Genomic DNA, 27,413 nt, shown 5'->3' on the forward strand with positions numbered 1-27,413 from the left:
CTGCTGTTCCACAACTGCAGGACCTCAGATGTCCTTATGGACCCTCCGTGAGGCCCACCCTCACTATTCTAGTTCAGATCACAGATCACACTCCTCTCTCCCCGCTTTTACCTTTGTTTTTGTGACACTCCTGTCTCTCTTAGCTTCACATTTTCTTTTTCCCATATCATGTGTCATCTTCTAAGATATCGTATAATTGACTTACTCATTATGTTGGTCTCCTTTCTCTCTCCTGCCTCTGAGAATGTCAGCCTCAGAGAGCAGGGGTTCTTTGTTTATTTTGTTTATTAATGTATCCTAAATCTATCGGGACTCTGTCCTTAAACCCGGTTTTGGTTTCTGATCCTAGGAAGTCTGGTGAGATCTTTTGTGATCTGTGAGCATGTTTTGTTTTGTTTTATTTTGTGAGTTAAGGCCTTTCCAAGTTGGGTAGCCTCTTAAATCTCTTTTTTTTCCCTGGGCTTTCACCTTAATTTCCACCCCCTAAGATTTTGCCATTATGATGGTAAAATTTCCCTGAGTCACCGAAGAGTTGGCCTAAATTACAAACCATATGCTTCTTTTTCTCCAAACCCCAGTCTCTCACATGTGTACTCCCTCCTAGGGGAGTAGTATGTGGGAGGGGTAGTCTTAAGGCTCCTACTAACACAGCTGCATGGGAAGAGAGAGAAATGAGCCTTGGGCCTCGAGTGAAACCTCCCCTAGATGCTTTATAGTGACCTAATTGATTTTCTCAATACGCGTGACACATTTATTAACGGTCATGTAAAGACGGGGTGTTGTTGCTAATCAGTGGTTTTTACATCAGAGCCTCACAAACCTCAGGTGTCCTGGAGATACCTCAGGGACAGGCATGCTGGGTGTGCAGGATTCTGCTTTTCTCTGCATATCGTGTTTCTGTTTAAGAATTTTGTTAGGAAACAAAAAGTGATTCCTCTGAAAAGGTTTGGAAACTGCTGGTATAGAGATCAGAATGTGTCTCTAGCAGTAATATGTAATTCAAGGTTGTTTAGTTGAATATAATACACACACACACTGGTGTGCGTGCATGTCTGCATACACATACAAACATACACAGTCATACTGTGCCCATGGTGTGGCACAATGACACTGTGTCATTGTGTCTCCAACGCCTAGAGCAGTGCCCTATTTACTTTGATATTCAGTAAATATTTGTTGAATGAATGCATGTATCATACCTGATGAGCAGTGGCTACTCAGTAATTCAGTTCACCCAATACTTCTGAGTACAGGCATTTCTGTGACCAGGAGATACATGCATTCTTGAAAAGGTTATGTTTTGTAAAATTATGAACTTAAAAGTTACAGAGTTTATGAGAAAAATGGGGTTGAAGCAGGCTACTCAGAACCTATGCAACTTTGTAACCAATGCACTAATAGTACTAATAAAAATACTAGCACAAGTTCAAAAGGTGTGTTGAATTCCTAATCAGTCAATACAGTAGTGAGTATAGGCCTTTACAAGTAGGCCAAGATAACTTCATGGAGGGAGGTGTTAGGGTTGAGGTTGCTAAATTATGCAGACAAAGGCAGAGCCCACGAATTTGAGAAGTGAGCCACAAGCTTTGCTGACACAGGCCGTGGCCAGATTGGACTGAGAGGAAGGAGTGTGAGCAGACAGTATGTTCATAGCCTGGACATTGGCCATTCTGTTTTGCCGTTCTGGATACTTTGCATCCGTTTGCTGTTACTTGGAGGTATAAAATGATAACATGTGAGGAAAAGTCAGACTTGAAATGATAGACTTTTATATTTTCTTGACATGATTCTTGTTTACCAGTTGCACATAAGCTAATTTGTGACACAGAAGCACCTGTAGCAGAACAGGTTGTATCTATGATGTACTAACGAGGCATTGGATGCCAGGTATTCATGATGAATGAAATGTATCTCTGAGCTATGAGGTGTAAATAGCTGAGTGGGAAAGACAAGTAATTGCAATAAATGGTGATGTGTATCGTAATAGGAGTAAGTATAGGATATGGAGGTAGCTCACTGGAAGGAGTAATTAACTCTCTAGTAGGATTATACATGGAAGGTGGTGTTTGTGAAAGGCTGTGAAGGTTGACCAGGAGTTCTGGGAAGGGATGAGGAGGTGGACCATAAATGGTGGCCCCTCAGGGCTCTTTCAGGTACCTGAAATTTGCTGGAAGTGGAAGTGGCATGCTATAGGAAGTATGTGGGCTTTAAAGCTATACAAATTTAAATCCCAGTCCTTCTGTTTATGAGCATTAAGACATTGGGCACATTTTAAAATTCACTTATAAAATGCAGTTTTTATGTGATATAAATGAGTAATGTAGTAAAAGTGCTTGGCATAATTTCTGGCATCATCTGGTAGGCACTTAGTAAATGTTGACTTGTCCTTGTAATGATGCTGAGTAAACTAAAATGTTCCACTGTACTGGAAGTTTTATAAGGTTTTTGATTGAGTCTCATAATATTCATAAATAAAATGAGCAGATACACTAGGCTAAATACGTTGTAGTATACAATTCTCTGGAGGGTGAAATGGACCTAAGATCTTTATGGAGTTGTCAACTGGGGAAAAGTAAAATTGTATTATGCCAAAATTGATCCTGATCTCACATAGAAAAATTTCAGTGTCACCTGAATGTACTTTTTTTGCTTGTGTGGAGAATGCCTGGTCAGTTTGTACATGGCAGCAGTCCAATGCAAATGAAAACCATTTTAAAAAACTAGTGTTAGATTTCAGATAGATTTTGATAAACTGGATACATTGTTAGAATTACTGAATGCAGTTAAAGAGTAGCCAGATACCTGATGAAGGAAAATGTAGGTAGAAAATTATTGCTTATATATAAATTTTAAGCATTATAATAGATAAAAAACTGATTAAGTAATGTACTGTTTTTAAAAATGGTAGCTCATTGGGTTAAATAGGTATTATAACATGTGACAACCATGAGGTAATCTTTCCATCCTGTTCAGCATGGGTCTTATCTTACCTAAGGTCATTGTATAATTTTGGGCTTTACAAATTGAATAGACATTTGGAAATTTTGCAGAAGGTTTAATTTAATTAAAAATTTTTTTTTTGGATTAGAAATTTAAAGGAACTGAAATTGTCTGAGAGAAGAGATGTAGGCATTTAAATAATGGTTGTTTTCAAGTGTATATAAATCCTAGCTAGAGAGAAATGATCAAGAGTATTTTCTTTCTGTTTGGAAAACAAAAATGTAAATGTGACATAAAAGGATTTGTAAAGGAAAAAGATTCCTTACCTTGGATGTTAAAGTTCTAAAAGTAAGGAGGATTATAAATATTTCCTTTACATAGATTCTTGATATTCATAAGGATATTCTTCTGGGTATGGAAGTATACGTGGATCTCTACATGCTGATAAAAATGGACCAGTTTTTTAGGTGTATGTTGTTGGTTACAGTGAGATTGGAATGAAAAAAAATGTAAGGATATCTGTGCATATTGTTTAGCATTATCAGAAGAGTAAAGATACAGACCTTGCACATTAGAAGGTGTCATTATCTTTGTGGCATCCATTTATACAATATTTATTTGTATATTTACAGTATGCATAGGATTCACTGTGGTAGAGCACGAAGTGTGAGAGAAGGCCTTTCTCTTCAAGGGCCTTTCGGTATTGTTACATGTGCACACATGAAATATTAAATAACAATTAATGAAGGCGTGATTAAATACTAGGTAAGTGGTACTATTTTAAGAGATTAAGGAAATGGACAGATTTGTTATGAGGAAGTCTTCATTAGGGAGATAACTCTTCAGCAGGATTTTGAAAGACATAAAATGTTCTTAGAAATAATAAAGATAGAGAGCAATATACAAGTTATCACATTAAAATGAGTAAATGAATATGTGTAATTCCAGACTTAAATTCTAAACCCTCAAATAAGCACAATTTATAAATCAGAAATATAATAATTTTTTTAGTTTTAGTCTATAAATCACCATTTTAATATTTGTCTTTTGCTATTAGATGTAATACTTAACCTTTTTGTGTCTTAGTTTTGTCATCTGCTAAATGGGGGTAAAAATTGTGTATCACATCAAATTGTTGAGGATGAAATGAGTTTGTACATCTGCAGTGCTTAGAACAGCGCCTAGCACATAGCAAGTGCTTGATGACCATCCCTTGTTACCACTGATTTTATAAGATGGATGTGAACATGGTGCATGTGGGGATTTGGAGACTGATGCAGTTGGAAGAGGCATCTGAATTGGGGAATAGTAGAAAATAGGTCAGTCAGAGGGAAACCAGACTAGTGAGCCTTGATGTTTAAACCTGCTGAGCTGCTCCAGGAGTGGTGAGGAAGATTCTGCTCGTAAACCAGTGCTTACCAGTTGGCGGTGGTGCGTGTAGCTGTGTATTAAGGAAGCCTGGTCTGTGTCTGGTCTCAGTAGCAAAGAAGGATGTTATTGTAGAAATTAGTGGTGAGCACCATTTACTGTGTCTGTGGGAGGTGGTAGTGTATCTTAGCATTTTTATCATTATCGCACTAAATATTAGGAACTATTACAGCTTCTTGTTTTGGAAAGCCTTATAATATAGAACAGTTAAGGAAGATGAATTCACTTAGGAAGACTAGCTTTGAGTTTAATATAATGTGTAATTCTGAGAAGTGTTTTAAAGGAAGACTTGAATCAACTTTTTCCTTTTGTCCAGAATGAATTCCATTTTTTTTTTCTTCCTTGTGATTTTAGATCCTTTGGGCTTGAGGAGAATCATTTAACGGATTCGTACAGGGCACATATTTTAGTAAATGTATTTATTATGAGCAAGGCATTGTCCTAGTTATGGAAGATACATAGATGAAGAATATGTTTTCCGTCCTCCACCTGTCTGTAGTCTGTTACTGGAGAAAGGTCTGTTAACACGTAATTAAAGGATGTGGTATGATCTAGCGTCAAGGTCTGTGTTAGGCACTGTGGGATGGGAGAATAGGAAGTATGCTGGTCTGCCAGAGGGCAGGTGAGGCCAGAGGGTTAGTTGCATGAAGGGACATTTATTTACCTCTCATCTCTCCCCACCCCTTCATTGGGAGGCACTCTGCTGGAGTAATTGCTTTCAAGATATTTGTAGTTAATACAGCACATTTTAAAAACACAGGGCTCTTAATATGCCTCAAATGCTGGTGCTATTAACTCAGGTTTTTAGCACTTTTCAGGTTTTATATGATACTTTTGGTTTCAGGAGAAGCTCTTCTTAGCTGTCTATAGAGGTACTGGGTTTTCATTGTCTTTGGAAAGCAGTCTATACAAGGGACGGCCTGTTCCTGAGGTAGAGTCTAGTTTCAAAATGACAAATGTCATTATTTGTACTACTAACAAAAGTCTTTTGTAGTCATAGTTTCTTGTATGTGGAGAATAGGCAACACAGACATACTGCCCATTTACTCTATCAACCAACTTTTAAGTGTGCTTAACATGGATTTTTGTTAGAGGAGTAGCATGAATATTACTTGATCAGTTTGCAAAACACTGTTCTGTATTAATCAGAATTGATTTTTGTACTTTGCATAAAGTGTGTCCTTTTTAGAATAATCAAATAGCTTTCTTCTTTGATAAAATTATCTACATAATTCAGAGCACTCACAATAAGTTTCTAATCTTATTTAATCATTATCTTATGTCAGCATTTCAATCTCCCTGTTTCCTTCATTTCATATCTATTTATTGGGGTTAACCACTTTGGTGTTTATTATTTTCATTTTCTTCTTTCCTGTTTCTCTTTTATTGTTGACCCTTTTCCTCTTTTACTTCAGGATACTTTTAGAGATTTAGGGTCATTGTGTATACTGATTTGCTAGGATTAGTTGTGCCTTTTTAATCTGTGGAAGATACTTCACTTTGAAACAGCTGTGTCTTTTATACTTTTTTTGATTTTATTCTGAAATAGAGAGCACCTCTCAGAATAGGATGCAGAGACCAGTTGCCTATCACATCCCTCTGTACTTTGGGTTCTAGAAATTTGACAGTTTCTGTTCTTTGGGAACTCATGAAATAGATATGTTGCGAGCCTCATTTTTTCTCAAATAACAAATTTTCCAGTATGTAATTCATCATATGATGAAAGTTTTCTTGTAATTTAAGGAAGTACAATTCTAAAATTGTTTGTAAATTTGCCTTATTATGGTTTTCTGTGCACCTGAATTATTCTACATTTCTCCTCTGCTATGTTCACAGACTCAAGGGATACCTCAAGTTTGGAGTACAGTAACAGAACCTTCTGCAGAAGGTAAAAATGAGGGCTGTCCACTTTTCACTGTGATGGACTATTTAGAAAACAGTAGTCTTTCTTAAACATCTTACTGTTCATTCTTCCTTTTCCCCAACAGTTGGGAATCAATTTTATATAGATTTGTGTTAAGTTTTGCTTTACCATTCTTTGTTTTGGGAAGTGGGTGGGTAGGATGGACTCTGGTTACAGTTCTGTATGTTAAAATATATTATTGCAGGAGATTCACTGTATTAAATTCTACTTTAGGTGGAACAAAATTTTATTCTCATTCTTTTGGATAAGGGACTTGTTTGTTGATAGTGGTATTCTCCTCTTCAGAGATGGTCAGTTGTACAAACATCTTTTTTCTTTTCAAACAAGTCTGTGTTTACTTGGGTCTTTTTTGCTATTGTACTGAATGTTACTTAGCAGTTTAGAAGTAATTATAATAGAAACAGTGCAAATTACAAATACAATGAAAATAAAATTTTCAAAGATATTAAATAACCATTTCAATTGCAATATGAACATGACTTGTTTCTGAAAACTAAACATTTTTGCAATTCTGGATCATATATGTATATATATGTTATATTACATATATAAACATATGGCTCAGAATGAATGATAAAAAAATAGGGTAAATCACATAGTATGTGTGTCATACTTAAATACTTTTCACTTGGTGGATGGTTACTGTGCCTAAATAGAGTACTTAGTACAAATAAAGCTTATTTTCCAACTTCTCATCTGGTTAAGGTGCTCTTCAATATGAGATCCTTAGTGAGCTTTCTTCTAACATTTGGCCAGTCTTCTGTTTCTCTTTCTCTTTCTGTCAGTGTGAATTCTTCCATATGTTGAAAATGGTGGACCATTTAGATACTTTTGATTTAGAGTGTTTAAAGCTAACTGCTTACTTAAGTTATTAGTTTAAAAGCGGAGTCTAAATCAGTCTGACAAAATGAAATAGTAAATGTCATTTCCATTGAAGTAAATTTCCATTCCATCATCAGTTCTTTTCCTTAGCATGTAATCAGGTAAAAAGAAAGTATAAAACAAATGTTTATCACTAGGAGCTTATGGTTGCTTAAGGGCTGTGTTCTTGAACAAAATTAACAACAGAGTTGTTATTCACTCACATAAAGGTATAATACGGTCATATGACTTGAGAGTTCAGTAAGAGTAGGGAAAGAGAATAGTGCCTCTGGGAATACTGCTAATAAGGCAAAAGCAGAGGATTAGCTACTGAAATAAGTAATGGCCATCAGAAACATGGGAGATGAATCAGGAAGGTACATTGTCTTGGAAGTCTAGAGAGGAAAGTTTTCAGGAGATAATGGATGGCTGTATAATTGAGGGCATAGTCTACCATATTGCAAGGTATCTGTTGAAGGCCTTCACAAAGAATGGGTTTTTTTTTAGGTCTCTTTAATAGGAACAGATGTATTCCTGAGAAGATGATTTATGCTTATTTTGTGAACCCTATGACTGATTTTGTTTCCTTTGTCTACTTTTCGTAGCTGTTTTTAAGGATCTCATGTATATTCTGTGCATGTTCTAACTTAGTTTTATTTTATTTCCCTGTTCCATTGCCATCTTTTATGTTATTCTCTTTATGTTATGTGAATCTTTGTAAATCATTTCTTCTCCCTCCCTCCCTTCCTTAGTTGGGGGATAGAGAGAGAAGAGATGAAAAGTGGCTAGTAGTTCTGATATAGAGAAATACGATGTATTGGGAAAAACTATTAGACTTGGCAAGAAGAAAATCATTAACCCTCAAGAATCAATTTAAACATTGGTATGGGGAATTGAGTCCCACACACACACACACAAAATTAGTGTTAAAAAAGATTTAAGTGGAAGCCACCTGAATGTATACATCAGTGGGTAAATGAATAAATAAAATGTGGCATATACATACAATGGAATATTCTTCAGCCTTAAAAAGAAGGAAATTCTGACACATGTTACAACATGAATGAACCTTGAGGACGTTATGCTGAGTGAAATAAGCCAGTCACAAAAGGACATATACTGTATGATTCCATTTATACGAGGTACCTAGAGTCGTCAAAATCATAAGGACAGAAAGTAGAATGGTGGTTGCCAGGAGCTAGGGAGAGGTGAATGGGGAGTTATTGGCCAGTGGGTACAGAGTTTCAGTTTTGTAAGATGAAAAGAGTTCTGGAGTTGGATGGTAGTGGTGGTTGCACGATAATATGAATACTTAGTACTATTGAACTGTACACTTAAAAATGGTTAAGATGGTAGCTTTTATGTTATATGTATTTTAACCTCAATAAAAAATGATCTAAGAGAGTGAGTAGATAAGAAGTAGAGAAATGGTGGGCAACCCTCTATTTAAGGTATAGGGAAGAAAATGGAGGGAAATTGAATGGCAGTTACAAATGGCTAGTATGATCAAAGGAATGGTTTTCTTAAGAACTGGTAGATTTGACTGTGCTTAAAGAAACAGGGAAGCACTCTACTGACATTTTTAAAAGTTGAACATATAGAAAAGTTTCAATTCAGGAAGTACTTTGTTCATAAAGTACTATGTATAAAGGTTGGTAATTGGGATTATACCTTATTACATCATTTAATGTCAGCATTTGTTTTCTTCACGAATATTTGTGTTGGTTTATGGATTGAAAAGATATCGTTAGCTAATAAAAGATGAATTTAAGCCAAGACAGGCTTGTTGACGGAATTGCTAGCTGGCACTCACAGGCATGTCGCTAAACATTTTCAAATCCGTCATAGAATTTATTTCCTATGAAGAATTTGAATGACAATTTAAAAACAGTATCTTAAACTTTTGGGAAGGGGTTGGGGTGGGCTGGGAAAGGGGAATTGGGAGGTTGAGTACTTAGAGAGGGGAGGCCCCAAGAAAGACCTTACCTTTTAATTTGCTTATGCATTTATTTGGTTTCTGAATTATATGTTGTAAGAATATAGAGTTCTAACATCGTTATTTTCCATGTTTTGACCAGTACCAGATATTTTGTGGCAGGATTTTAATGATAGTGCTACAGCTCTACTACTACAATGAATAATAATAGGTTTCTGTGTACTAGCTGCGTACCCACTGATCCAGAGCCTGTGACCTTAGCAAAGGTAAGCGTGTCCCAGATTGCAGTGTGAGATAGTTGAAGATGGATCTGCTTTGGTAGTTGTCTAAATTTTTCTCATCTGTTTTTAATGAGCATGCTTAGTTGCATGAATCTGACCTTGACATAGACTGCATTCTCTTTTAGATGTGTAATTGGAAGCTTTTGGATGTGTAATTGAAAAAAGGGGAGGCTAAGTTTTAAGCTAGTGAATATATGTTTTAGGGCTGTGTCCAGATTTTTTGAATGGTTTTCAGGAATGCCCAAAAAAGTAATCATTCTAGTTTCTAATGGAACCTGCACTATATTAAGTAATGGAGGCTGAATTTATCATAAAACTAAATGCTTAATAAATTCCTGTGCATAACTGATTGTTCAACATGTTTTGTTGAGTGGCTTGAAATCATAGCATACTGTGTTCTTTTTTACTACAGAGCTTTATTTTCAAGTTTGAGCAGTTTATGTGTTTTGGTAAGTCTTACTTTAGTGGCAGGAGATTAATTGGGAAGTTTGTTGTAAAGATACTTTATCACCAATGATTTTATTAATCACAAGTGATAAAAATCACACACATCTCCATTCATTCATTAGGTCATCAAACATGTATTTAGTTCTTCCTGTGAGATGGCTTTATTCTGGGTTTTGGGGATAGAACATTGAGCAAATTAAATATCCTACCCTCATGAAGTCAATACTCTTTTAGGGAGAAAGATAGTAAACAAGTCTGCATGTGTGCATGTAGATATATACACTCATAAGAGTGCTGGAACAAATAAGTGATAGGATAAAAGTAAAGCAGGGTAACACATAGTCAGTGACCAGGTAGGGCAAGGGCTTTTTAAGTGATGTCATTTAGGAAGAACTCCCCAGAGAAGTGATATTTGGTTATAGATGAGTGTTGAGAGTAAGCCAAAGGGGGGTCTAGGTGAAGTACATTCCAGGTTTAGGGATCAGCCAGTCTAAGACCCTGAGTCTGGTGTGACCTCAAACTATTGAGAGGATTCTGAGAAGGCTAGTATAGCTAGAAGGTCCTAAGGGATGGGGTGAGTAGTAGGAGACATATAAGATCCAAGATGGACAGGGGCCAGATCTCATAGGACCTTGTAGGGCCTAATAAAGAGTTCGGGATTTGTTTTAAGTATAATGTAGTCTATTGTACATCTAACTTCATTCTCTTTTGAAAAGATTACTGTAGTAACTGTGTGGGTATTAGCCTCTTGAAGAAAGGGGGCAGGAGTAGAAGTGGAAGGCCGTGAGGCCTTGAGGCTCTTGTAGTGACCTGGGGAGGTAGCAGAGAGGAAGGTAGCCATTGGATTGGATTTGGGAAGTTGATGGGGGTGAGGACAGGAATTAAGGATGGCTCCTAGGTGTTATGTACCTGTGGTATTAAAATTTCTTTGAGATGGAGGCAATTAGGAGAAAAAAGTCTGAACAGGCCCAATTAGGGGACTAATAATGGGAAAAGAAAGTTGATCAACACTGAGATCAAGATGCAGAGAGGTGAAGGACTGAGTGCCAGGAGGTCAGGAAGCAGAGGGAGGAGCCAGGAAGAGCAGTGAGATGCGATACGAGGAGAACCGAGAACGTGGGGTCCTGGAAGCCTAGGGAGGAAATGTTTTAATAAACAGGGGACAGTCTGTGTCAGATGCTCCAGAAGTTCAAATGAGAAGGTGACAGAGATTGGATTGGCAAAGTGGTAGTTGGTGATCTTGACTTAAAAGCAGTTGCCTGTAGTGGTGAAAGTAAAAGTCTGATTGGAGTGGGTGAAGGGGGAAGTGAAAACGGTAAATACTGTTGACTTTCAAACTAGACTTTGAGAAGAGAAGATAGCAGAGAAGCTTAGCAGGGGTAGGTGGATGGGGTCTGGCAGCATGTGTCCCATGATATAAAATATAGCTACCCCTTTCAGAAATATCTGGTATGTTCTTGATATTTGCAGTCTAAAACTTGGACTATAAATGGATTTTCTTAGGGGCCTTTTTTGGTCTTAATCTGAATCTTAATGATAATTAAGTATCATTTCCCAAATACAGATGCTTTATTAAATCCCATTTTGGTGTTTTAATGAAATGAGCCAATGTAACTCTCAACACTGAAAGTTGTATCTGTAAATTTTACTCCACCTCTCCCCTTTCTAGGATCTTACTGGCTATTACAAATTTTCCCTACTGCACAGCACTTCTTACTTTGACAAGGTGAAACCCTTGTCACTGTGTTTACTTACGATCTCTAGACACGTCTGTACCATGTAGGAGGAAATATAGATGTTTTTAAAAGCATCATTGGAGGACAAGAAAAGTGAATTTGAGGTGGCAGAAACCGGGCGCTGTCCATTCTGAGTTGCTTTGGAAATCTTGAGAAAGGGATGCTCTCCAAATACCTGTAAATTCAGGGAATAGATGATTCTTGGTACAAGACCTAAACACCCCCAAAAGGCAAATACTATTCATCAACTTAAGAAATATATGAGAATATCAACTACTATTCACAACTACTGTTACATTTATAAAGAGGAAGAATGCAGAGGGTTTTTGCAGTATTGTGTCTTCCTGATGTCCTGGAGTTCTTACCTAAGTTACTAAGTTACTGAATTTTTGCCAAATGAAGCCTTCTCAGTAGGGAAAAAGAACAAATGTAACATCAGACAGCCAATGAGTATGAAGTTTATTAAGGCATCCAGAGAATTAATTGTCTTGCAGGATATGCCTTTATGAAATTACAAAAAGAGCTTTATTAAATTATAAGTAGTTATAGGTAATATCTTGTTATCAATTCTAGGAAAAGCAATACTTCTTTGTGACTTAGGCTACTATAAGAAATGGTAGTTTTGTAGTTTACAGTGCTGTCTTCATTTTCCATATTTTTTTAAATTTAATTTTATTTAAATTCAATTAACATATAGTGTATTATTAGTTTCAGAGGTAGAGTTCGGTGATGATTCATCAGTTGCATATAACACCCAGTGCTCATCACAACAAGTGCCCTCCCTTTTTTTTTTTTTTTAAGATTTTATTTATTTATTTGAGATAGAGCAGGAGAGAGAGAGCACACGCAGGGCGGAGGGGCAGAGGGAGAGGGAGAAGCAGGCTCCCCGATGAGCAGGGAGTCTGAGGCGGTGCTCCATCCCAGGACCCTGGGATCATGACCTGAGCTGAAGGCAGATGCTTAACCGACTGAGCCACCCAGGAGCCCCAGCAAGTGCCCTTCTTAATGCCCATCACCCAGTTACCCCATCTCCCCACTCACCTCCCCTCCACCAACCCTCAGTTTGTTTCCTATAGGTAAGAGTCCCTTATGGCTTGCCTCCCTTTCTGAATTCAGCTTACTTTATCTCTCCCCCCCCCCTTATGATCCATATTTTTTAGTAAAAAATTTGGGTGATATTTTTTCAAAAATGAATTTCATGTCATTGTGAATGTCTGCTTTTTCTGCATATTAATAGGAAGCAAGGAGCAGAGATCTCAGAAATATCAGATGGATGAAATATTTTTATTTTTTAGTATTTGTGTAGATTGAAAGCATGTAGAAACTACAAATAGATGTGGGAATTATTGAATAGATGATAGAAAAGGCAAAAAACTCTGAAACAGGTTATTTCAACTCCAGCCCATGAAAGTGGAGAAATAGTAAAGTTTACATGTATTTTATTTACATGTAATTTAAACAATGTAATTATTCCTAAAAAAAGACTACTAAAATTTCAGATTATTCCTGAATGTAACCTAAGTTAAGGGAATTGGTTTTCCTTTGAAGTCTTGGTTTTCGAAGGGCATCATAAATATTTCTGTAGTAGTTTATTAGTTTTTTGCAGGATAAACATCCTAAATCCATATTAGAAGCTTTCTAATAGTGTGAATTTAGTATCGTATATCTTTTCAACCTGGTGAACAAGGAGCAACAAGTAAACTTTATGGGTTCTGAGGCTTCATAATTACTGAGGCCTTTCATCTTTCAGACACTAATTTCTTGAGAAACCTCAAAGTACAGCTATGCTTTTCCTGGAGAGACAGTATCCCAAAGTAATGTGGAGCTTGACTGCCTGTATTCAGTTCTTTACATAACACTTAACTAGATTTGTGATCTTGGGCAAGTGCAAGTACCTTAATCTCTGTGTTCCTAACTTTCCCCATTTGTAAATGTAGCTAATCATAGTACTGCCACCTTAGAGGATGATGTTGAGGATTAAATGAGTTACTGAATATGTAGAGTGTAGAACAATACTTGATAGCTAATAAGGGCCTAGTGTTTGCAGTTATCATTGTTAGGGTTAAGAGATTACTGTATTGAAGAAAAACACAAGCTACAAAGTACTAGAGAAATGAGCAATTATTAGAACTCTACCTACATAATTGAGAAAGAATTAGAAAGATTTCTTTTTAAAATTGTAATGTCTTAACTGAAAACAGTTTTAAATTTCACGAAAAGTTGGAGGACCAGAACGAAGAGCTCTCACATGCACTTTGTCCAGAGACCCTCATTCCAGTTTTGCCATTTGTCCTAATAATGACTTTAATAGCCGAAGGATACAAGAGTATGCATTATACCCAGTTGTACTGTCTTCTTTAATTCGGAACAATTCCATAGTATTTCCTGGACTTTCGTGTCTTTGGCTTGAAATTTAGAAGAGTGATATTTCACAGATTGTATCTGAATTAGGATTTGTTTGAGGTTTTCATATGATTAGATCCAGGTAATGCATTTTGGGTTGGACTGTTACAGAAATGATCCTTTTCATTACACCTTTTTAAGTGGCAAATGGCATCAGTTTATTTGGTTACCGATGGTATTTGATCACTTAAGATAGTGTCTGCTTTTTTTTTTTTTTTTAACTGTAAAGTTACTTTTTTCTCCTTTGTGATTAATATTTTTTGTGTAGAGAAACTTGGAGACTTTGTAAAAGCATATTCCTCATATCACTTGCACCCACTAGTTTTAGCATCTGTGGGTATTTCTTGCCTGAATTAATTAACTCTCATGATTGCCAAATTGTAATTTTTTGAGTTACATCATTCCTTCTATTTATTAGTTGCATTCTGCTGTAAGGAAGAGATTTAAACAGTGTATGGTCAACATCTTGTCCTTTGAAGATGGTAGGGGAGATGACAGATGTATCTTGAAAATAGAAATTGGAGAAATAGTGAATCTCAGACTCTTATGATCTGAAGATTGATCTTTTGCACTACTCATGTATATCCTTGTGGACTCTTGGATTTCTCCTTTATTCAGTGGGCTGTAATTTGTTGCTGTCATTATTTTGATACTCAAATCATTCCATGTTTGGCTAGTGGAAAGCCTTTCAAGCTGGCTAACTTCCGTATTCTTTTGTATGTATGTCTCCATCATTGTTTGAGCTCCTCCTTACTTTCTGGCACAAAAAAGATGTGCCAGGCTTATTTTGTTATTTCTCAGCCCTAGCCCCGGAAACAACCATTTCTTAAAAGACTCCTGGTTACGTATAGTTGAGATTGTATTTAGAAACCGTGGTTTGTGCACTAGGTATGCTCATTGCTACTGAGGTGTTGTTGCCAGGTCTTCTCAGTGAACAGGTTAGAAACGCATACCTTTATATCTATTTCTCACTCTATATTAAAATGTCTTGAGTATCACTGATGTCTGATACCAGTTAATACTGCTGCCGGTGTAACACTACTGGGTTAATTCTAGCTTAATCCCTTTCCCTACTTGTACCTGCTTTTCCTCATCATGAAAAACCTAGCTCTGTTATCTTCAAAATATTTTCTTATTTGCCAGCCCCCCTGCACATAGCCACTCTCTTGATTCTCTTGGGCTGCTACCTTCCCCAGGAGTCTGCCATGTATAGACCTGTGCCCTCACAGAGCCACCACCCCACCCCGTGTCCCTGTTATGTAGACTCTCATCACCACTAGCCTATCTTCCCATCCTCTTATGGAATCTAGCCACTGCCAAGCAATTGAAAGATTTTGAAATGAATTTGAGAATTAGAAAAAACTTGGGAGAGGAGTTTGAGCGCTCTCCAGTGACACTCTGTCAATGAGTCTGTATTTTTATTACTGAAGCACATTATTCACTTTTTTCCTTCTTCCTATAACTAGCTATTGACAAGGGTCCCTGTGAATGGGGAAGTTATTTAGTATTTTAATGTTTTAACCATGTGGCAGTACTCAAAAAATGAGAAATTTTCTTAAAGTTGTTTTGCCAGTAATAACTAGTTAAACCACTACTGTATATAGGGCGCCTGGTGGCTCAGTTGTTTGGGCGACTGCCTTCGGCTCAGGTCATGATCCTGGAGGCCCAGGATCGAGTCCCGCATCGGGCTCCCTGCTCAGCAGGGAGTCTGCTTCTCCCTCTGACTCCCCCCCCCCCCCGCCATGCTCTCTCTCTGTCTCATTCTCTCTCTCAAATAAATAAATAAAATCTTAAAAAAAAAAACCCACTACTGCATATAGTAAATGAAACCTAAGTTGGAAAATGTTATCTACCAAGTAAATGCAGCTAATAGTATTTGTGAACTGTTAGATTTCTAAATGCTAAACATACTAGAAAAAGGCATATGTAGTTGCAGATCAAATAGAAACTGCCTGAGTCTTGAAAATGCTTCTGCCATTGAAATTGGTGAATTTTTCTGTCTAGAAGAAACTAGGATTAGAAAGTTTTGAATGTAGTGTCTTTTCCTACCTGGAGATTGTGTGACAAGCTGTGAAAACTCAACTTTTAGCTGGCCTTTAGTTTAATCCCCTTTAGAAAGAAAGTATTTATTAACTGGGCTTTTGCATTCATTTTTTGTTGAACTCCCTCTTAAAGTCAGTAAATTTTCTGACTTTGAGCTTTCTAATAGTCTTGGTAATAATTTCTTGACCCTGATGTTTTACATTTTATCCAGTGCGCAGTAGTAATTATTGTGAACTCAGTAAATAGTTGCTGAATAAAAGAATCCCAAGTTGCATGTAGAGAAAATCTTTTGAAGAAACTTTCAAATTCCAAGAGAAAAAATAATTGATCATTTTAATAATTTTAATAGCAGAAAATTAAAGCAAACATTTGTAAAGCTGTCATTTAAAAAGTAGAATTTCTGTTGTTGTTAAATATACTCTTTGAAAGGCAGCATCCACTCCATTTTATGAGACTTAGTCATACTTCTGAAAATGTTTGTTGCTTTATCTAGAATGACACTAAAAGGAGTGAATGAAGGTGACATTTTCCTGGCAGCCTTGGTTGTGATAGAATCACTTTGTCATCTATTCACTCATCCAACAAGCATTGAGTTCCTAAGACATACCTGCCATTCCACATTTATTTAGTGTTAGCTATATTTTTGACATTGTACAACATGTTGGGAATATAAAAATGAATAAGAAGTATTGTTTGCTCTTAAAGAACTTACCTCATTTGATGTGAAATGTTCTTTTTATTCTCAGTTCAGTGTTTAGAAGTAAATAAATAAAAGAGGAAGGAGAAGGGCAGCTGAGGGCTGAGTGTAACATGAAAGAATGTATAACCAGAGATACAGCCACTCTGTCCCTAAGGTGATATCTTTAATGACACAATAATGAGGTATTTAGGAAAACTTGATTAAACATTTAGTTTTTTTATGGCCCCTGAGTCCACTGGTTTGTTGACTCAAGAAAGTGCATTCCTTGCATTTCCTTAATTACAAAAAATTTCTGATCCATTGTTATTTATTGTGATAATTATTTACATTTGTGGAGTAGTTTCACCATTGCTTAGAGTCATTTCCACATGCATTTTGTTAATCTTCAGAACAGTCATATAATTTTGAGACTCAATGTTTCTCCAGTTTTTATTTTTAAGACATGTTTTTGTTGGGGCGCCTGGGTGGCTCAGTCGGTTGAGCGTCTGCCTTCCACTCAGGTCATGATCCCAGGGTTCTGGGATTGAGCCCCATAGGGCTCCCTGCTCTGCAGGGAACCTGCTTCTCCCTCTTCCTCTGGCTGCTGCTCCTCCTGCTTGTACGCTCTCTCTGTCTCAAATAAATAAATAAAATATTAAAAAAAAAAAAGATGTATCTTTGTTATTCCTAATCATCTTCATGAAATTAGGGGTTGATACTACACCCCGTTTAAATTATAAGATCACAGTTTCCTTAGTGTCCATTTGTACCACTCTTGGGAAGCGAACACCCTGGTAATTTTTATGTTCTGAATGTTCAGACATTTGCCAGCATTTATGAAGTGTGCCTAAAAGTTACATGTAATTCTTGCATGTTGAAAGGTAAGGAGCTCAAGAGGAAAAGTGTGTGTTTTTATTCGTCTTTGGTACAACTATCAATATCAGGACTTCCCAAGTTCAGGGTGTGGCTTTTAGGTGTCCAGATATAGCATGTTGCAGGAATTTAGTCCATGCTACAGAGACATGCCCCGCCGAGCAGCATGCAAATGAGGAGCTCACATTCTGGCACCATTCTAAAGATAAGCCTGTCTGGACCATGCAGAGCAGCTGATCATCTAGCTTCACTCAGAAGTCACACCACAAAATCTATAAACCGGCTGAGTTAAGATGAAATGTAGAAGGCTTTAAACTTTTTCATCTTCTATATTCTAAAAAGTAATTTTTAAATGTTTCTATTGCATTTAGTTGAAGTTGCTTTTCATCAAAGCCCTGCTGTATTGTACCTTAGATTAACTGCATTTTCCTGTGACAAGTTATTTCTGTCACTGTAAAGAGACCTTCTGAGGCTTTAGTTACTTGAAATATTATAGTGAAATTGAATTTAGAGACATGTCAATACTGGTGTGCACTATATTTTAGAATACAGTACTTCATATAAATATGCCAATAATTCAGATGTTTTTTAAACCCCAAATAATTTTTAGCTTCTTTATCAGAGAAGCTGCAAAATATAGAATTTCTTTCAATAACCATTTTATATGGCCAACTTTAAATGTAGTTGCTTTTTTTAATAATGTTTATTCTTTCTCCTCCTTGACCCTTTTACCAAACCTTTTGGTACTTATAAAGATGTTTTCATGCTTTAATAGAAGATAGTGAGTTTGTATTGAACTGTACTGTATTTAACTCTACTGTACTATATTATAGTATCAGAAGTTGATCTTTCTAAAATACATTAGTTTGCCCAAAGAAACTATTATGCCAGTTGTTTTCTTAACATTAAGAACATTACAAGTGTGTGTATGTTTTGTTTTGTTTTTACAGAGGGAGAATGAGGGGCAGGGGGAGAGGGAGAGAGAATCTTAGGCAGGCTCCATGCCCAGCATGGAGACTGACAGGGGCCTCCATCTTACCAACCTGAGATCATGACCTGAGCCAAAATCAAGAGTTGGACGCTCAACCAACTGAGCCACCCAGGTGCCCCAACAAGTGTGTGTGTGTGTTTATTTGTTTATTTGAGAGAGTGAGTGAGCGAGCACAAGAGGGAGAGGGAGAAGCAGACACACCACTGAGCAGGGAGCCCGACACAGGGCTCAGTCCCAAGACCCTGGGATCATGACCTGAACTGAAGGCAGACGCTTAACCACCTAAGCCCCTGAGGCACCCCTCAACAAATGTTTATTTTTTTATTTTTTTATTTTTTTACCGTAAATTAAGGATATAGCAGTTTTTAAAAAATAGTAGGAGAGCTATTAAGACATGAAATACAGAATAAATGTAATGTGTATATTCAAGTTCTGACGTGGCTGATGGTGACTTGGGCTGTATTTTGAAATGTTTTCGTCATGCAGAGGAGGGAGAGGAGGAAGAGTGTACTGGTTAGAAGTTGGGGCTTTGAAGTCAACAGATGTAGTTTTGAATCCTATCTCCACTACTTGTGTGAATTTAGGCAAGTTACTCATACTCTCTGAGCCTCAGCTTCCGGATCTGTAGGACCAGGATTATAATTTTACTTGTAAAACCTACATCATAGGGTTGTTGAAAGAATTTCATGAAATAATTCATGTAAAGCCTTTAGCCTAGTTATTGGCAATTGCCAAGTGCTCACATAATGTCAGCTACTGCTATTATTAGCATGTTCTGTGTGCACACTAATGCCTTATAATTAGAAATTAGTTTTTTTCTCACAGTATTTAGGTGATTTTACAAATTGTCTTTGAAGGTTTTCAGCATGTACTTAAATATAACAGATGAAAACTTATATGGTGATACTTCACTAAGCTGTTTTGTATTTTTAGGCCTGTAACTTAATACAAGTATATGGCTAAGTACACTGGGTGCATTGGTTTTTAAGATTGCCTTTTATAGATTAAAGGAGCAAGTTAAAATGTATATCTTAATCTTCTAAAGTCTATCTTTCACACTGGTTTGTGTATATCATACTTGCTTAAGGCAGGGGTGGACTGGAAGCACACAAATTCTCATCTCCTACTGTCAAACACACAGGTGTAAAGTGGCACCTTCTAACTTCCAGGGTGTTGTAGGTCTCTGTGATTCTGATTTGGAGTCAAGGATTCTCCAGTGCTCCTTTGAAATATGATATCATGAAAACAGTATTTTTTGTCTTTTATACAACTATAGGCATGGTATGGCAGTAGACCCAATTCAAAACAACAGAACAGGTTTGGTTCTCACCTTTAGGGAAGAAAAACATCAGTTACACATACAGCTAATACTTAAATGGCAACTTTATGCTGGACTGCATAGTTCCTGCCTTATGGAAGCTTACAGTATAGTAGGGACATAAGGTGTAGTTAGAAATAAGGCAGCATGTATAATGTGCTATTTGGTACAAATACTAAGTGTCATAGAAATTGTGGGGGGGGAGATCACTTTCAGTTGCAGTGTTTCTTCTACTTATAACCAGTTTGTACATGAGGATGTACCTATGCATGATTCATGTGTTTCTTTTAGAAGGCTGCTTCAGCTGGGTGGCCACAGGAATGCTAGCTTCTCTCTCTGTTGCTGGCTATTTCTAGCCCTTCCTATCTCATCATTCTCCCATTACTACAAACTCTCCTGCTGTCTAAAAGCTTTTCTCCCCTTAGGTCCAGTTATCATTTTCCCTCTTTTTCAAATGATGGGACTGACACTTGGAAAGAGGAAGGGGAAGAGAGGGCAGCTGTTTTGGTGCAGAATCAGGAACTTCATTCCCTATTGCAGAAATAGCCCTGTTGAGAGCAGCAAGGGGGAGGGATAATGAAAAGGAGAATCCTTATCTTGCCTCTGTTCCTGTGAAAATCCATAAACGTGTGCCCCCACACATCCTACATCTCCACACCCACTCATCTCCTGAAGATTTGATTCTACTCACCATCCTGTCCCCGCTCTTCCCTGTTTCCCACCACCTCCTTTGTGCCAGAGCCCTGCCCCAGCTCTGAGTCCCCTGGCTCTTAGAAATCTTATCATTTAGGCTTTAAGTTCCAGGAGTCACCCCATGATGAAGAACTGGCATAGCTCCGTTGAGCTATTGTGTTACCACTTCCAGGCCCTCAGGGGGTCACAATGTGTCCCTGATGTCTGTAGTGGAATCCCAAATCCATTAATGCAGTTACCTATAGCAGATTGCTCATATGTAAGGTATAACTCTTGTAGTACTATTAGTACTATGTGTCTAGAAGGTTTGTTTCTAAGAGAAAATGTGTTTTAAGTTTTAAACAGTGAGTTATTCTGAATGAGGAGACCCCTATATTGGCAGTGAACTTGGATTCTGAAAATGAGAGTTCAAGTTCTCGCTCTTCCGGTTCATAGGTACGTGTGACCACTTGTGTGATTACTTGGCCTCTTTTGGCCGAGGTTCTCTGTGTAGACTGTAGAGAGAACAGCTGTCTCTCAAATGTGGTTATGGGGGGTTTAATGAGAATATAAGTGAAAGGGTATAATAAAATGTAAAATCCTGTATCAAAGGAATGTGGCTTTTTGGTGTTAACAGTCACTGTGTTAGGTGGGAAAAAAAAAAAGTTCTTGCCTTCTAGGAGCTCCTCACCCAGGGGGTAAGACAGTCATGGGCAATTCCATGAGAGTATGTGATACGTCCTGTGGCAGATAGATGTACATGTGATCGGGGGCACAGAGGAGAGCAACTATAATCTGAAAATGGACGGATGGGGAGACTTCATGGACAAGAGACTTCCTGATCTGAGTCTTAAAGGCCAAGGAAGAAACATGCCCGGCAGAGAAGGAAGAAGAAGGAAAAGCCATTCCAGGTTGAAGGAGTGGCATGGGGGAATATGGTACATTCAGAAAGCTGCAGATATGGCTGGAGGTATGACTGGAGCTTAAACTCTCTACTTGTATTGCTTAGTTTGATTATTGAGACCACTTACCTAACTCTAAAAAGGCAATTTATTGCACAGTGGTTAACAACTCTAGAAATAAACTTGGTCTGAAACCTGGTTTGATCTTTTGCTAATCTGTTATCTCTAATTAAGAACTTCAACTTCATAGACTTTTAAGTTCAGTATGATGATCAAGGTACCTACTTCAATGGGTTGTTGCGATGAGTATTTGAAATAATGTTTGCAAATCTCCTGGTGTTTAATACACACACTATAAACATTAGCAGCAGTTTTTGTTTCTGTCTTGAAAGTTTTTAGAGTTACTTTTCCCCCATCAGTATTTTATAATCTACTTTCTAGGCTAGCTGTTTGGCAGTATTTTAAACACCAACTTTTGTTTGTTATAATGGAATCAGAATTTGATGAATTTTTAAAGATGGTCTAGATTAGTTTTCTGTGTTAAGAAACTGAGTCACAGTTAATCACCTGGTTGTCATGTCCTAGTGAATCTGTGACACAGCTGAGACAAGAATCAGGTCTCTTTCTATTCCAGAGTTCTTTCTATTGGCCTTGGAATAAATGTCAAAAATCACTCAGAGACAGTTTCTAGCAGAAAGAATATAAGTTAGCAGTACAGAAATCGGCATTTCTATAGATTTGCAGGTGGGAAATCTAGGTTTTGAAGAAATGCAATATCCTTCTCTGGCTGCCCTCTGGTGGAAGTACTATTTAGCAACACCACATGTGAAAGAGCCATGAGAGGCAGGTGATAAGGATCCAGGTAATTCTTAAAGGAGTGATTCCTTTGCCATCAAAGATTTCTTATACAGATGAATTCCTATTTCTGTTTATTTGGGTCTCCTCACTAAAGTGTGGGAATAGATTTTCATAATACCTGCCAATTAAACATGTTCTACTTCATTTATTCAAGAGGATCCAACAGATAGTTTGTTGAGCGTCTTTTGTGTACCAAATGCTAGGAATAGAAGCAAGAAGCATGTGCATTAGTGAAGTAAACAGATGTTGAAATAATAATCATACAAATAAATAATTATAATTAGTTAAATGCTATGCCTAAAAAGTACAGAGTGATTTATGACCATTAGCAATGTTTGGGAAGCCTCCCTTGAGGAATTAAAGTTTTAACTGAGAAAGGGAGTCTCAGTAAAGTAAATAGACAAAGATGAGTTATAGCAATGGAGAAAAGAATCTCATACTGAGGAAACAGCATGTGCAAAGGCCCTGAGGAAGGACACAGTATGATCTCTCCTAAGAAATGAAAGACAACTAGTATATTTGGAGCAGAGAAAGCAAATATAAAATACAAATCTTGGTCATGAGAAGTAGAGGTATTTACTAGGCATCACCAAAGAAACCAAAAGGCACAGGAAGAAGTGAACCTCCTTCCAAAGTAAACTGTGTGCTCTTAGTTAAAATTTTGTTGTTCTAAAGAGTCATTGTAAAGAAAATTACTTTAGAACCACTGTAATACTCTGGGCACTTTAAATATGTATTTTTTTCACTTGATTTTTCTTCCTTTCTCTCCTGGCTCATTGGGAATTGAGGGAATATTTTGATGTGCTGGAGTGTTGAGATCAGGGACTTTTGTTGTGGATCAGTTGAACAGCCATAGAAATGACAGAGAGAATCTTATCCTGTTTTCTTGGCTGAGATTTTTGTGTGGGTGTGTGAGGTGCAGCTGCGCTGTTGGTTTCTTGGCAATCAAGACAAGCAGTTCTCAGTGCAGTTCATGCTGAATGGGAAGAAACTTAAGAGAAAAAAGGCTACTTTGAATATATTAAATTCAGTGGAAAGCACCGAGGGCCTGAACCTTTGGCTGGTATTCTAAGTTATTTGGCTAAATGGATACAGCAGCCTCAGGCACATGTCCAAGCTTATGGCAGAAACACATGAAGGAGAGAAGATTTTTAAAATAGTCAAAGCTTTGTCTCAATAGAAAATTATCAATTACCATGTGTAATTTTTAAATGAATTTTTGCTAGTTAATTTTTCGTTTGTGATTTAAGCTTTTTCTCTAACGAGCACTTAGTGAAAAAGGCAGATTGTGAAAAATTAGCTTTGCTTGCAAAAGTGAACTCATAATTTTCTGTAGTTTATCAGAAAGATGTTTCTCAGATTTATATATACACAGATGGGTTCTTAGGTCTGCTTTTATTGCTCACTTGTTTTCTTCATTCTCCTTTGACCTTTCTGTGGCCTATAAGCACTTTGTGTTCCCAGACCCTCAAATTAAATGCAGACAGTATGGAGCTCTTAATTTTTTAAGGACACTTGCATCCTTCCCTTTGGATAATCTTGTCATTGTCCTTTGTATTCTTCAGGCAGGAATGTCTGAGTCGCTCCCAGTCATTAACTGTTTGTTTATTTCTCTACTGCTATTTAATATTAGTGCTCTTAGAGTAGCATAGTCAGGTCCTACAGTCGGTTGGCCTGGGTTCCTCTCCAGTCCTGCTACTGACTATCTTGGTCCCCTTAACTTTTTAGTTTCTCTCTCCAAAAATGGAGATAATCATGTTAGTGCTTCATGAGGTTTGTTTGTTTGTTTTTAAATAAGGCCTAAAGGAAAAGATGAATATAACGAGCTTAACTCAAAATAAGTGTCCAAGAGAAGAGATGCTATGACTGGTCATTTTCTTCATGATTAGGGCCAGTCTTCCAGAATCCACTGTCCTGGGTGATCTCATTTAGTGTAAAGACCATCCAAATGCTGATGACTCTCAATTTTTATATCTTTGTTTCTAACCTCACTCTTCCTGAAGCCTCCAGACTTGTATAACTGACTGCTACTATATATCTACACTTAAATATCTAATACGTACTTCAAATATAACATGTCTAAAAACAACTTTCCATCTCTGTCACACACTCATCTACTTGCCTCCCTAGTCTGTTCCTCCCCAGTCTTTCCTATCATAGTTAATGGTAACACCCTCTGTACTTTTTTTTTTCTTTTTTTACTTTCCTGTAGCTACCAACCTTCATCCATTTCATGAGCACATCTAACAGCATTATCCCCAGAATATATCCTAAACCTGACCACTTGTCACCATATCCTCTGCTAACACCATAGTCCAAGGCAATAACCTCTCATTTGGACAGCTATATAAAGGAATGGCCTCCTTGTTGCTCTTTGTTTTCCTTCTTGTCTCCTGCAATCCATTCTCCACATTGAGGAGTAAACATAGATTTAAACACTTTGATTATTAACCCCCCTCTTCCCCAAACACGGCTAGTTCATTCCAATTGTAAGTCCTTTACACTGGTTTTTCCTTCTGTTTGGGATATTTTTTCTCCCAGATCATCACAATGTTGGCTCCTTGCAAGTTTTGGTTCTCAATTCAGATAATAGCTCCTCAGAAGCTATCCTGACATCTTTCCAATTTCTTTCTTAATAGTTGATCACTGTCTGAAATTTCCCCCACTTTCCTTTCTTGTCTTGTGAATTGCCCCCTCCCCTCTCCCATGAGGGCAAGGACTTTATGCATCTTGTTTACTACCATATTCCCAGTGCTTAGTATGGAACCTGATACTCAGAAGGTTTACAGGATTATCTGGCTAGATGACGACATGAAAGAATGAATGATTAGATACATGTCCTGTAAGTGTTTCTGCAACCAGAGAAATTATGAATTATTTCATCCTGAATGAATTTTACATAGATGCTTATTTTAGAATTAACCATGCTAATATTTTTTTCTTTTTCTTTCATGATTTCTCTGTCATAGATTATAAGCTCTTAAGTGTAGGAGGTATGTCTCCATTGTTTTCAGCTTCTGATAGAATGCCAAATATCATTTTAGTACTTATTGTCGATTGAATTGAATTGAAAATTCAATTAACATCCTCTGAAATTATAGTAATTTTATATATGTGTGAATGTATATACATATAAATATATATGTAAATTATATAAATTTGGAAAGCAGAGGTGTTTAAAATATGCCTTCCCCTTTTATCTCTTGTAGTTCATAATTGGACCCTTGAGGACACGCTTCAGTGGTTGATAGAATTTGTTGAACTACCCCAATATGAGAAGAATTTTAGAGACAATAATGTCAAAGGAACAACGCTTCCCAGGTGAGTATTTATTATCCAAATGTATTTTTTTCACTCAGGGAGAATCACATACTAGATGTTATTTTCAGTGCCAAATTTATAAGTTAACTCTGTGGCTGGGGGCTCAAAGGAAATATTATAAATATATCCATTTTTAAATTTTTTAAGGTGTGAATTTGCAAGTTTTAATCAATTTTTCTTGTCTACATAATCAAGCTCTTTTTAAAATTTATTCCCAAAGAAGGTAATTTGGGGAATTAGAAGATAGGCCAACTACATCTTTTTTAGATAACATCAAAGGGCCAACCTCTGAGCATGTGGTAAATGTGACAAAAACATATTCATTTGATATGAATCCAATTTAATGAAAAACCTATTTGAATGGGTTAATGTACAGATCCTTCTTAATTGTATTTTTTTAATAACAATAACCACTCCGTATTAGTGGTCATAAGTTAAACCTCAAAAAAAAAAAAAGTTTAATAAACAAAATGTAAATAATAACAACCATTTTAAAATGTATATTACATAGAGGAACTCTATATTATCTCATTTAAGCTTCATGGTTAAAGTTAAGTATGTATTATCACCATTTTAAAATGGGGATAAAAATCATAGAGAAGTTAAATATTTTGCCCAATTCAGCATTTGAACCCAGATAGATCTTATACCAATAAGTCTAGAATGCCAGTTTATCCCTTAAATGTCTGGAATTATTTGTTACTAGTTTTCTAAATTTTATTTTCTAAATCTCCATTAGTTAAGTTTAATAGTTTTTAAAGATTTTTTTTTTTTTAAGATTTTATTTATTTGCGAGACAGAGAAGGAGCGGGGTGGGGGCGGGGGGAGCAGACAGAGATGGAGAAGCAGACTTCCTGCTGAGCAGGTGGCACTACAAGGGGCTCAGGGCTCCGTCCCAGGACCCCGAGATCACGACCTGCGCTGAAGGCAGATGCTCAACCCACTGAGCCACCCAGGCGCCCCGTTAAATGTTAAAATTTGCAATGGTTCTACCAGAACCTGGCCCAGAATAAGGTTGCTTATTTTTTATTCTTCTCTCAAATTTGTTTCTTGAATCAAAAAAGACTAATCCCTTGTTAACCGCCTTACTGTTACATGCGCTCAAATGTGCGTATTGCATTTCTGATCAGTTTGCTTACACTGTGTTCAAGGAAGCAGCTGCTGTTGCTTTGGACTTTGGACCCAGTTGGTGATTTTCTACCTCCTGTAAATATCCTCTGAGCATTGACATCAGTATTTCCGAATTTACTGTGTACATGACTATAATGATGAAATGATGGGAGTAAGAGTCAGTTCAACGAGTGTGTGTTGAGTATCTTCTGTGTTGTTCATGGTGTAACTAGATGCTGGCAAGAAGACAAAAATGAGATACAGTTATTGCTTATTTATTTATTTATTTATGAGAGAAAGGGGGAGTGTGAGAGAGGGGCAGAGAGAGAATCTTAAACAGACTCCACGCTCAGCACAGAGCCCCACGCGGGGCTCCATCCCCCAAGCCTGAGACCATGACCTGAGCTGAAACCAAGAGTCAGATGCTTAACCAGCTGAGCCACACAGCACCCCCAGTTTTTGATTTTAAATAAGACAAGTTTCTAAGTTCAAACAGGATAGTAGAGCATTAAAAATAGGATATTAGGGGTTTTTATTTTGAGTTCTATGTTACCCTGGTTATGAGGAACTCAGTATTTTTCTTACATTGTCTTGTGGGAAGTTTCTTTGTATGACAACAACACAAAGTAAAATAGGTTGATTGGTGTTTTGGCAATAAGTATTATAGCCACTTTTTTCTTTTGGTTAAGT

At 37.1% G+C, this 27,413-nt stretch overlaps 1 protein-coding gene across 3 annotated transcripts in view; it reads left to right on the forward strand.

The window, feature by feature from the left end:
• Positions 1-27,413, forward strand: part of STIM2 (stromal interaction molecule 2) — a 145,472-nt gene that overhangs the window by 90,496 nt on the left and 27,563 nt on the right. For all 3 annotated transcript variants that reach the window (XM_032400143.1, XM_032400142.1, XM_032400144.1), the window contains exon 4: positions 25,502-25,613. In XM_032400143.1, the coding sequence (XP_032256034.1) occupies positions 25,502-25,613 (112 nt within the window). The remainder of the gene's footprint in view (positions 1-25,501; positions 25,614-27,413) is intronic.

Source organism: Phoca vitulina, unplaced genomic scaffold, assembly GCF_004348235.1.
Source record: "Phoca vitulina isolate PV1807 unplaced genomic scaffold, GSC_HSeal_1.0 scaffold3, whole genome shotgun sequence".
Taxonomy (NCBI): Eukaryota; Metazoa; Chordata; class Mammalia; order Carnivora; family Phocidae; genus Phoca; species Phoca vitulina.